At 36.0% G+C, this 13,616-nt stretch overlaps 1 protein-coding gene across 2 annotated transcripts in view; it reads right to left on the bottom strand.

Annotated features, from left to right (window-relative positions):
* Positions 1–13,005, bottom strand: part of GABRA2 (gamma-aminobutyric acid type A receptor subunit alpha2) — a gene marked incomplete at both ends in the record, with an annotated part of 103,568 nt that extends 90,563 nt beyond the window's left edge. Inside the window, 2 exons of one of the 2 annotated variants that reach the window (XM_079772650.1) lie at positions 10,307–10,422; positions 12,932–13,005. In XM_079772650.1, the coding sequence (XP_079628776.1) occupies positions 10,307–10,422; positions 12,932–13,002 (187 nt within the window). The remainder of the gene's footprint in view (positions 1–10,306; positions 10,423–12,931) is intronic. The other variant, XM_079772649.1, reaches the window with a different exon arrangement.
* Positions 13,006–13,616: the final 611 nt, after the last annotated feature.

Below are 13,616 nucleotides of genomic sequence, written 5' to 3'. Positions count from 1 at the left end.
TGGCAGATTTGCTTAATTCTATGTAAGAGCTTTTAAAAAATTCATATAATTGAAAAATTTTGGACTCCCCAACTCAAATTTCTGAGCAGTAATTCAGCATCTTTTTACTTCAACTCTAAAACCTTCTTGTGAGTACCTAGGAGTCAAGTGGAAACTTTTCATCTCTTTCTAAATGTCTCCCATGACATTGTTCCCTTTCTCCAACCACTCCTCCAATTCAGGCCTGGAGATCTCTTTGCCCTGGAAAGCTTTTAATACACACCATTCTAAAATGGTCCTTTCACCTTCTTAATGAGAGGCAAAGGCTTCCCCAATACTTACTAAAATACTTTTGATACCACTATAAAACATAATATAGATAATGGACTTGGGAATGCTATTAAGAGACATTTATAGTTCTTATCCTTTCTTCAACCTTCTTAACCTCATGACATATCTCTACTCCTCTACTCATAGAAGAAATTCACTGAACCACTCATTAGATCATATTTCTGAAATATTTATAAAATCTAGTAGACTTCACTAACCATCTCCATCAAATAGTTGAAAAGAACAGTATCTTAATTTGGACATATATTTTTCTGTGAATACTAAATCAGAAGAAGAAAAACCTTACCTTTTTATTATGCTTTAAATCAAACTCATAATATGCTAACTGATAATATCTTCTGATACAGAAAGAATGGCCCCATACACATGACTGGAACAATCTTTGTGCTACATTTTGCATTCGTTTCCCTAACAGGGAGCTAACATTCTGAATGTTATTAAAGTTGTTTATAAAAAGAATGTTCTTATAACAGAATACTATATTTTTAAATTTTATCTGAAATCATTTTTTGTGTGTTTAATATGTTTTAAATATTAAAAAAACAAGTAGAAATGTAAAAAAGATAAAACTTTACACCACTTAACTTATGTCAAATTAAGGTAAATATGGCCTCATACTTTCCTACATGCCAGTTTTTTTTTAATTTTTAAAAAGATATAATAAAAACTTACAAAGATTTGAAAACTACTACCTATGATAAATTACTTAAAATTAGAAAACTCAATGGGGAATTCTAAGGGACCAATGTCTTATGATAAGTTGATTTCCCTAATTTGATGAGCTTCTACATGAAATCTTTTTGAATTTAAACATTAATTTCACTCTCTTCATTCCTTACTCTTAAATGATAAAATATGTACCTCAAGGGATGGGAGTATATCAAGTTAAAAACAAGTTTTCAGAATTCTGTTTTATCAGGAATATTAAAAATCCAAATACTTATTATATTACACCTCATGTCATTTATTTTCTTTATTGCATAGGACATATCTAGTTATTATTTAACTCGTCTGCAGCTGAAAACAAATTAAGAAGGGCAGAAAATAAGTTGTCCTTAAAAGGAGAACTGAGTAGTATCCAGAAGTTTCCATTGGGATTAACACTTACTTTCTTACCTCTGGGAATGCCACACAACACAAACACTCTCATCACCCCTACAGCAGACATGCTCTCTGATTGCTGTTTAGTTCCATAGATAGCACAACTCTCATCCTGGCAGTAAATATACCAGAAATCACTCCCCATTTCTGGGATAAAACTTAGAGTTCAATAAAAGAAATATGGGATGATTATACAATATTCTTAATTAAGAAGGGGGAAAAAAGAAACTAAAAAAAGAAACTAATGTCTAGAACACTCAAAAGGCAGAAAGAGCCAAAATCTGGTGTGATATAAATTTCTGCAATGATTGGTTCTTATTCATCATAGTATTTAAAGTAGGACCCAGCCAATCTTTGGCCCTTAGTAAGAACCAGTTGAATAAATGAACTCTGCATGTAGGAACAGAACTATATATGGTATAAGTAAAAGTGAATTCTTACTTTTCTAAACATCAATAGTATGTTCTTATAATGGGACAATGTGTTCTAATGTTTCAAGTTACATTAACAATTATAGTGTATCTACCTTACCTGTCCTCCAAGGAAGGTCATCCCCTGGAGGCCATCACTACACGTTTCCATTGTTATATCCTACAAATGTCTGGAACATAGGAAGTCTTCAATAGACATGTGTTAGGAAACAGAATGCTAGAATAATTTCATTTGACTCCTTCTATGCTGATACATTGAAGAGTAATGAATTACTGACTGGCCAAGCTGTTTACTTGGCCATCTCCACTACTAACATAGATTTCTACAATATGATTGAGCTGTAGCAATAAAAAAAAAATAATACTAACACAAATGGATCAGTCATGCTTATGGTCCAGTTTATCCACTGTATGTTTAAAGTGGAGGAAAAACAAAAACACTTTGGTCGCACTTGAGTTTAAATCCTAGAGGGCAAACAATACAGTGGGTGAGGCATGTTGTACCTAAGAAAGCAAAAACAGCAATCCCTCAAAATTATGGCTGAGGGCAACACCTTTCTGGAGACCATGGTTGAGAGAACAAACTGCTATTAGCCAAAAATGTTTTAAGGGAAAAACAAAGCCTTAGTGTTAGATCATTAAAACATAGGTAGTATGCTCTAGGTCACATACTTCAATTAACTTACTTGAATTTTGCTGGAGAGATGCTATTTGGGAATATAAATTCCACCAAGCAATCTAAGGCATAGTATTGCTTCCATGTACTCATTCTGCCTTTCCTGTGAAATAATTGCAAGCTACATATCTAGTTAAAACAACAAACTGAGAAAATGTTCTGCAAAATTACCTCACTCTAAACATTTCAGAAGTCTGTCTTTGTAAGATTCTCTGATGAGGAGTGGGCAAGCAACACACAGCGTTAGCGAGGGTGTGCAGAAACACTAACATGTTCCTTAGTCTTGCCTTGAAATATTAGAAAGGATCCAAATATATGTGCATAACATTCCCATGTTGTGTGTGTGCATGTGTGTGAGTGCGTATGTGTGTGTATGTGTGTGTGAGAGTGCATATGTGTGTGCGTATGTATGTGTATGTGTGTGCATATGTGTGTATGTGTGTGAGTGCGTATGTGTGTGTGTGTGTGAGTGCGTATGTACGTGCGTATGTGTGTGTGTGAGTGTGTGTGTGCGTGTGAGTGCGTGTGTGTGTATGTGTGTGTGCGTATGTGTGTGTGAGTGCGTGTGTGTGTGTGTGTATGTGTGTGTGTGTGTGTGAGTATGTATGTGTGTGTGTGAGTGTGTGTGTGTGTGTGTTTTTAACCTAACATGCACTGTGATGAAGCCCATATGATTTCCGTGCCAGAGGGAGAGCCGCAGGCCAGGCGACAAAACTGAAGGAACGGACTGTGGAAGGCAGGCCCAGAGCTTCAGCCTCCCCCAGAGCACCCTACTGCAGGCAGCGAGTACCTTTCTTCTTTCTATGTTTCATGCTTTCCACAAAATAATTCTAAATAACTAGGAAATGACAAATGACTTGATATTAGTCATTTACCCATTTCCTGAAAGCTATTTACACCCTTGTGTGAAATCACCCTAACTCATTTCCATTTCTCACTCATCAAATAATCAACTGCGGCATTCCCATGACCTTTAGGCAAACTCAAGAAGAGTAGAGAAGATCTGGTGGTAGGGAGTGAAAAAAATCTCTGAAAGTTTCCGATGCCAAGGCTTATTCTGAAAATTATCATCCCATGAACACTTCTAGGAATCCCAGAAATCTAAGTCAGATGGGAAGATAGACCGGAATCTAGCTTTCTCATGCCGCTTGGAGAGCATCAGCCCCAATCACAGCTGCTGAATGAGGTGAATCCCAAATATCACAGCTTTTCAAAGTAGCAGAGTCCCCAATACATTCCCTCCATCCGAGATTAGAACTTCTTGACAGTTCAATCTCCTCCTTTGTGCTCATTTTGCAGCCCACTTTTCCCCTTTTCCCTCCTCAATTCTTTAGAGAGATCGCAGATCCCTCCAGATGCCTCAACCACCCCTCACCTCTTATGATGCTGTCAAGTATCAGGCATACACCTGATACTTGACAGCATCATATGAGTTTAACGTCTCTAAAATCACCACTTATGTCTTATCACGAGCTTTTTTTCCTGTAAATATAACTTTGCTCTTACAGGTAAACCTATTATCATGAATTGTGGATGCCAGATTGTTACATGTCATGATAATAATTATAAAAAGCACTAAATATGTCATACCTCTTTTGTAATAGGTTTTGTTTACAGAGATTCCATAAATATACACAGGTGTATCTGCCTAATGCAACTAATTGTATAAGAAAGACAAACATCTCCTTGCTTTAAAAGTGGGTTATATGAGCTACAAGTTTATTATTTTTTGGAAGTCACAGCTGTTATAAATTAAGTGAAACAATGGGTGATGCCCTCTATTGCATTCATAGAAGGAGTAATGTAACGGGACCAACAATAACAGCGATGATATCAATATGTATTGAGGTTTTAGTCTGCATGTCAGAAACTGTCTGAAGGATTTCGATTTTAAAAAATTAAATCCAAGAAAACCAAAGTCACATAATTTCCTCTCATTGTACAAATAAAGGAGCAAAAGCACTGAGAGGTTGAGTAACATGCAAAAGTCTTGCAGTTAATATATGGTGGCAACAGAAGTGAAGTCCAAAGATGTTGGTATCCAGAGGCATTGATCATAACCATTATTTATAGAGTAATAAGATGTTATTTTGAGGTCAGACTCCTCTTAGGTTCTGGAAGAGATCAGATTTTTCTATATTATTTTTGCCACTGAATAGCCTATACTTTATTTTTATAAATTTGAGAGTAGTAAAATGCATAGAACATGTTAGCACACATCTCCCTATAGCTTGAGAATAAGTATCCAAGAGTGAAGTTGAAAATTCACCCTCAGCCACTAAGTCTATGATTGTACATCATGTTTTTCATGGCTTTAAGCTGAAAGATTCTTCAAGGTTTCAGAATATAAAATGAGAGAATGGGGGTGGGGAAGGAAAAGGTTCTTCAAAACAGCTTTTGAAATGCAATTAAGCATGGTACTCAATCCAAATTTTCCAGACTGAATCTATAATTTAGATACCAAGCCTTGTCATTTCTAATAGTTGTCACTATTTAGCATTGTGGATGTTAGCTGTCAAAATATACAAGGCCTGTCTACACATTCATTTTTCCAATGACCCCGTAAAATTCATCCAAAAAACAAATGTTGCTCCTTTCATTCAGCTAACAATTGGAAAGCCTTTTATGGAATAAAAATAGATGAGCCATATGATGAGTTGTTAGCTCCAATGGCTAAAATGAAGACAAAAGGGGGAAAAATGATTCAGTTATTCGTTCTAACTAATCTGAATGTGTGGTCTTGGTAGATAACATATAAAGGCAAACCCATCTCAAGTTTCCAGGCTCACAGGGAAGTAAACCAAAAAATGCACAACACATACCAATATTTTCTGGTCAGGATTTTAAAGGATAGATGATATTCTCCTTGAAGAACTCTGCTATTCCTAACAATATAATACTTATCAAGTGTATGTCACATTATGCTTTCTTAAGAATTTTAATTTCCTTGACCCCCACATATTCCTGTGAGACATAAACAGAGTAAGAACTTCTCCTTCCATTTTACAGATGAGAAAATTAAGTCACAGTTCAGATAAGTGGATCATCCGAAATCACAGCTTGTTCATGGCAGAATTACATCTCACATTAAATCAGGAATCTGAGTAACAGGTGTAACAAAGATTCCAATTCACCAAGAACTCGGCCTTAAATATGTTGATATTAAGAGTGAAAGTCTAATGTGGTAATTGAATGACAATCGCTCCATTTATTTTAAGAATAAGTCCTATAGTTGATTCTTTTCCCGGTAGCATACTAAAATAAAATTACATAAATAAATACAATTAATATTTATTCAAGATCTGTTCAATTGAGTGCTTACCAATGCTTATGAACCAAACAACAGGTGGGCCAAAATCCCTGACCTCAATGAGCCTATATTCTAGCAAAATAGACAAAAATAAGCAATTGACATAGCATTAATAAAGATATAAATTATCTTGTATTTATGTGGTTGGTCAGGATAGGTCTTATTGAGAAGGTGAGATCAATGGCTTTCCAGGGAAAAGGCTCCCAGGAGTGTCCTGGTGCTCTCCAAGAACAGAAAGGGGGCCAGTGTGACTGCAGCAGCAGCAGCAGCAGCAGCAAGGAGAGCTGTGTGAGGGGAGGTCAGAGGGAGAACAGAGAGGCAGATCCTGCAGGCCCTTGGAGTCCAGCACAAGAAATTCCGGCTTAATTATGAATGAAGTGGAAACCATTGCAGGGTTTTGAGCAGTTGAGTGGCATGATCTGACTTAAATTTTAAAGACCTATTATTAATCATTAAATATCTTAAAATTTTATCACTCAATATATTGCATAACCTTTGTTATATATTTGAATCCCAATTTCCCTTCCTTCTCTCAGAATAAAATACAATTATGTCCACATTCCCACAGAAAATACCAGCGCTCAGAATGTCTAAGTATCTTGTCGAGATAAGATCTAGTAAGTGGCACAGCCAGGTGAAAAGGATAATTTTTCTAACTCCTGGTCCAAAACTGATTGCTATTTCTTAATGTATTCATTTATATGAAACTCACAAAGGAAAGCAAATAATAATTGAGATTAATTACCCAAATTATTCATCAACAGAGATGCTCAGCTTGATATATTAAAATAGAATCAAGCCCATTTTTCCCTTATTAATTTCTGGGACATAATGATACAGTAATTTCCCTGAACTTTCTATTTGGAATGACATATGAACATTCAGGCTAAGAATTTTGGATGCAGAAGTAACCATAATAATAATTTAAATTTACAACAGAACATTCAGAAAGTTTTTCAAATTCTTTTAGTTATTATTATTTATTAACTCTCTACAATATACTAGTTGCTGTGCTAAATTCTTTGCATATGTCATTGTATTTGCTATTCATCAAAAACTTTTAAGAATATCACTATTAGTAATCTCCTTCTATACAGGACAAATGTGACCCAGAGAGGCTCAGTGTTCAAAGGTCATAGGAGACTGTTCAGTACCAGAACCAGGATTTTTCCGGAATCACCGCAGTCTAAAGTTCTCTTCACTAAGCAACACTACAATTCTGCAGCATGATGCTCAACACATCACTTCAACATGGTCAGCCAGATATGAATAGCTCCATTTTACAGATGATTAACTGGTCACAGAAAAGTTAATCAAGCCATCAACATTTATTTTACGGCCACAATATGCAAATCAATATTTAGTTGCTGAGGCACACAGGATTTATGATACAATATCTTGCCTCAATGAGCTTGCAATCTTGTTAAAGTAACAAGAGACACATAAAGAGGTAATAAATAATCCAAGAGAGCACATAATAAGTACCAAATGAGATATAGAGCCAACAACTGCTAAAGAATTTCAAGAGAGAGAAAATTGAATCTGGGTGTTTCGATTTAGTTATGAAAAATCTTTCCTAAAGAGGACTAGTGTTGAGGTGGTCTTTATAGGAAAGGTAAAATTGAGATCATCAGAGAGGATGAGGAAAAATAATTTCAGTGAGAGGTGGATAATATGTCCAAAGGCCATGGGAGAAGACTCTAATGGTAATCAAGGGAAAATGAACTGATGCATTTGAAGTGCAGGACACATGAGAGGAGAAACAAAAAATGAAACCAGAGAAGCAGACTGCAGAAAACATTGATTGGCAACTTCGATATCTAAGGGAGGAGAGACAGAATAGATCTTTGTTGAACTGCTAGTGTGTGGCACCAGCTTTATGTATACTTTTTGTTTGTGGGATCCAATCATCAAACCTATGAAGCAGAAATGGAGATATAGCATGGCTACTTTAAATAAAATGAAGCAGAGACTGGCTAAGGCTTTGCTTTGGGTGTGGGTGGAGCAAAAACTTCAATCTAGATCTATCAGCCTCCAAGGCCCATATTCTTTCCACTACTCCTCACGCCATCTACTGAAGGCAATGGGGAGCCAAGCAAGATATCGGATCAAGAGAATAGAGTGACATATAAAAGCATTGTAAGAATAAAAGAAGACAAATAATATTACCATCTTACCTATTAATAGACAAACATGTAAATTGACCGTACCTCCGCTACGCCACCTGCCAATCAGGAGTGATATGCAAATTAACCAAACAAAGATGTCGGTTAATTTGCATACACAGGTGCGGAGTGACAGGGGCAAGATGCTTGTGTTGTTGTTGCGACGATGCAGGCGTTCTGACCCACCCCTGGTCTCTCAGGGCCTCTGGGCAGTGTGGGAAGGCGGGGCTGGAGCGGAAAGAGGTGGCTCCAGGGCCTGAGGGGAAAGGGGTTGGGCCGGAGTGGAAAGGCAGTGCCGGCAGCCAGGGAAAGGAAAGCCCATTCTAGCACTAATCGTCGTGCATCGGGCTTCTAGTATGTATAATATCAGATAAAGTTTAGGGAACAAAAACACTAGGCAAGGAGATCCATTTAATCCATTGTATTAACCCAAATAATATGGTGACAGGGCCAAAACCGGTTTAGCTCAGTGGATAGAGCGTCGGCCTGCGGACTGAAGGGTCCTAGGTTCGATTCCGGTCAAGGGCATGTACATTGGTTGCGGGCGCATCCCCGGTGGGGGGTGTGCAGGAGGCAGCTGGTCGATGTTTCTCTCTCATCGATGTTTCTAGCTCTCTATCCCTCTCCCTTCCTCTCTGTAAAAAATCAATAAAAAAAGGGAAAAAAATATGGTGACAGGGATCTATATTTGAGTCCTGACAATAGCAGTAAAAATGAATGTACGAGATATTACAAAATAAATATAAAGAGATAAATGGCAAAACCCATGTCCTCCAACAAGTAGTTTCTACTACCCACCATACAACCACAGTGTAATTCTTTCTCCTAGAGCCTCAGAGACAAAAGCCAAGGTCTAGCTCAAATATTTTTGATAGCACATAATTTATTTAAAAATAGTAAAATCTATGGCTTAGAAAAAAATATCTGCCTTGGTGCAATCTAGCTCTCAAATGTCTATCATGAATTGTGAAAGCCTTATGCTAGGCATATTTCTATTGTATATGTTTGGCAATGGCTCATGGTCATGTATGCTAACATGACAGTAGTACCTTATATTCATGAACATTAGACATATTAATTACTAAGGAAGTATTCTGTTCCTTTCCGTTTTTTTTTTTCTTTTGGAAAAATAAATGTAGATTACTCAACTGAATTATTTGTGATAGATACAATGTGTCATATTTCTGGTTATGACATTTCTCTCTTACAATGCAAGGTGCTTCTCAGGATTTAAATAAAAAACAAATAGCGATTAAATGGCATTTGTTTAAAAACAAGTTGTTTCTTTGCTGGCTTTTTCTGATTCCTAGATAATTAAAAACCATTCAGTTGCTAAATATATATAAAATTAACAACCACCTACATTTTTCAAAGAAAATATTTACATAAACATACAGGCACTTAGTTGATTACGTTTCAAGGGATTTAATATTGCTAAGTTGCCAACCTGGTAATAACCAGGCTAACTATATAAATCTTCCATGAATATCAAGGGTTCAACTAATTCGTCTTCATTTTGAATTAATTGCTAAACTGAACATCCTCATAAGTACCCCACACATGTGGCAAATGTGTACATGCAGACATATATATCTCACGTTAGAAGGGATGAATAACAATATTTTGACTCAGAACCCCTACTCTCACCTAATCTCCTTATTATCATCCAGCTATGCTGAAAGATAATTAAAATTTAACATATTAGCCAGGCCTAATTTTCTTTACCTTCGTGAATAAAAATAGATTGTTTTTCTGAGGTGAAAAATGAATGTTTACATTTCAAGTCAAACTGTGCCACAGCCCAGTAAATGTAGGCCTACAGCTAACATATATGGAAAATGTCTTTGAAACTTTCACGAATGCCAAACCTGTGCTGCGTTTTAGAAATGCCACATGCTGCATAAGAAATACCATCACAGAATCCTGAAAAGAGTATGTGTTGAAATACAACTCAGACACTCTATTATTTATGCAGCTTAGTTTTGCATATCTGTACTGATATTAAAACGGGCATCTGTAAAATGTGGTGAGGGAAACCAAAGGTGTTACAAGCATTTCTGCCCAATAATGTTACCCTTTAGCATACTCTTAAGTTTACAAAACTTAGCTATTGTAAATGAGCTAATTTAAAAGCTATTCACGCCAAAGGACAGGACTTACTTTCTATTGACTATCTTTTTTTTAATACATGAAATGCACTTATACATGAAATGTATCAAAATATACATACTGACCTTAACTTCTAAAGGCATTATTTCATGAGAGTTTAACAAGAAAGTAAAAATCATTTTACCTCCGAGTCCTGGTCTAAGCCGATTATCATAACCATCCAGGAGTCTGTCTAGAATTCTTGTAAAAATGGTGATGTTGTTTTCTGGCCCATCTTCTTGGATGTTAGCCAGCACCAACCTAAAGAGATAATTTTACAAACTGATATATAGATATATATACACATATATGTTTTCTGCAAATACCAACATGCTCTTCTTTCTTGATTTGAATTGTAAGGCTCCCTATTAGTGCAACCCATTTTCCTATTCTTTTCACTTCTATAAATGCCACTATGTCTATGGGGAAGGTAAACATGCTGTGGAAAATGGGTACTACTATTAAATACCAGATTATTAGAATGTTTGATGTCAAAATTTTTCCAGATATCTACTACTCAGCATTGTGTGTGAGTTATCCCTTTTTTCCCCCTAAAATCCATTCTCTAGAATACGTTATGATTGTAGATGATCACATGCAGATACTATTAATAATGTTATTCCAACTACAATAATCAAAGGGTCTCCTGAAATCATTCTTCAGTGATTCGAATATTAATTGAGAAAAACATTGCTTCCTTTGAGGCACTAATTTTTCTCTGTCTTCCTCATGAATGTCTTCCTTTTGCTCTTTATGTCTTTTTCTCTTTTAAAGCAAGATGATTTCCTTACTTTGGGTATACCTCCACCCAATGGCCAAGTGCAATACAGACATCAGGGGAACTCTGCTGGCTGGGTTCCAAGCTCTGTGCAGCCAGGAGGTGGAGGTGGGCTCTGAAAGGACCACAGCACTCACAGAGCAGCAGAGAGCCTTAGAGGAGATCCTCCTGCCTGGACTTAGAGGGGGCAATAGGGGCCCCCCAAAGATTCAGATGTCCAGCTATTTTTGTAAGCCTGTGTGTGGTAAATTTGTGGAAAGAACAAATGGTCTCGAATTATCACAGGAAAGAGGGTTAAAAACAGTGACTTTTCTCCATTATTTGTCCATCAGAAAGCCAGAGATCTGGTTTTGTGACATCCAGCAAATTGGTGCAGAAGCAAAGGATGTATAAAACAGAATGTCCCTTTTCACTGCCGTTTTCCCCAGAATGAATCAGAGATTTAAATTATTGGTCATAAATAAATAAATAAATAAATAAATAGAGAATCGTTTATATAATAGAATAAAATACTGGCATGGGCATTACTGGTTAGATAGAGAACAAAAAACCAATAGAGAGAAATACGGTTAAGCTGAGGATTTTTAAAGATTATTAATTGATCACTTTTGTTCACTCCTTTAAAATAAAAGATTCTATGTAATCTGCATGCTGAGCAAGGTGTATTGTGTAAAATATCATTCACAGAGTCCATTTGCATTTAAATGATTATACAGCTAATAGTTAAAAATAGTCACAATACATCAAAAATTGGTAACTAACTTAAAATATTGTCTTGAAAGCAGAAAAACTATTAAAATACCGATATGAAGATAAACATTTTAAAATTATGTAAGCAAATTAGTTCATACCCTCCAGCCTCAAGCTTCTATATTGCCTTAAGCTAATTTTAAAACCAATCACTGAGATAGTCACAAAGTTCCACATAGAGATTTTCAGTCAAAAGTGTTTTTTAAGCACATGTTACAGTTTCTTTCTAAACCCAGTATTAAGATGTTAATGAGATATTCTCCAAGTAAAATAAGTCTTTGTAAAGAGATTTTTCTCTCAATTCTAGAAAATATTTTCATACTTGGACAACTGTTTGGACAGGAAAATGAAAAATTTTAAGGGAAATAGAGATATAATAAGGCTTATTTTTTTCTAAAATAAAAGGAATGGTTACATGAACATTTTTATGAATCTTATATTTTAAGTCCCCTGTTATTTTAAAAGCATACTAAAGGCAATAAATAAAAGATGCCCATTGGTGATAAACAATCAGAAAAGACTACAGCTATGATGAAGTTACTGAAAGCAATAAAAATGATTTCATGTTTGTAGAACATAAGCCAAAAAAAAAAAAATAGTTACATGTTTAAAGTCAGTACTCTTTATGGTAGTAACCATTTTAAGAACAAAAGATATCCAAATGAATAATGTAAAAAGTTGATTAATAAATCAAGCTTTTATCTTATTGTTTGTGATTGTGAAGTTGTATACTACCTCCACCTAGAGGCTTAAGGCTCACATATCATTTAGGTTTTCTGTGTTGACTAAAAGAGCCAAGACCATTAAAAAAAAAAAGAGAGAGAAGCAGAAAGAAAGAATGTAAGAAAGAAAGAAAGAAAGAAGAAAATATTCAGTTAACACTCAAATCATTTTAGTTTGTGCATTTTGTGTGGCTTAAAGGAAAACTGTTGACTTCTTCAATGAATGTTGGTGTTCTGATATGCATATAACTTAACCTCTTCAATTCCTTGCAAGTACATGCCATTCAAAGGGTATTGTTTCCTTCAGTGATTTTTTTTTTAAAAAAGACAATGGTTCTGTTCACTTTTGCATTTATAGCTAAAAGCATGAAGCAGTGAACTTTTTATCATCTCTGCCCCTGCATAGTTTAGTTTCTTGGTACAATCTTTTTTCATCAGAAATAATACTGCAAAATACTCTAGCTTCTCAAAAGCCACCTTAACCCTGAAATAAAAGAGTCAAATATAATAAATGTCTCACCTGATTGGGTCCCACATCAAGAAAACCAGAAGCAGTAACTGCATGTTGTCGATGTTCAATTTCATCTTCATTGCAGCTCTTGGAAAGCCCTGAAGGGAAACCAAAATACACTAACAATTAAACTCAGCCCCACCGTCCAAATAGCCCCCAAAGACTGTCATTTCAGCTGGTAATTGGATATACAGCGATGGAGGCTATTCCAGCGGAGTGAGTGTGTGGTACGACGACTGGGTGAGCGAGGGTTGTATTTTGTGTGTTTTCTTCTTACTTCTTTCCTTTCCTTTTTTTCCCCCTATTTATTTATGTATTTATTTATTTATTTATTTATTTATTTATTTATTCATTTATTTATTTATTTATTTTTGACAGATGATCAAGTAATCACACTTTGCCCATCCTCAGCAAACACGGTTTTGTGCTCACGCAGAGAGACATTTGAATAACAACACACGGGACCCTGAATTGACATAGGAGCTAGAGAAGAGTCTGCGTTGGAGGGGAGAATGCAAAGGGGGAGGAGAGATGGGCACTTCAAGCCACCACCCCCCTTCACCAAGACCACCCCCGCGATCAAGGCGAGAAAAGCCAGGGGGGCCGCCAGCCCACTTTCCCGATTGTTATTCTTTCCACTACAGCGAGCTGCAGCCCTCGCACCTTCCCTTCTTCACTCCCTCTCAAATAAAAT

Source organism: Cnephaeus nilssonii (genome assembly GCF_951640355.1).
Source record: "Cnephaeus nilssonii genome assembly, chromosome: 1".
NCBI classification, from domain to species: Eukaryota; Metazoa; Chordata; class Mammalia; order Chiroptera; family Vespertilionidae; genus Cnephaeus; species Cnephaeus nilssonii.
This window is presented reverse-complemented; position numbering and strand designations above follow the sequence as displayed.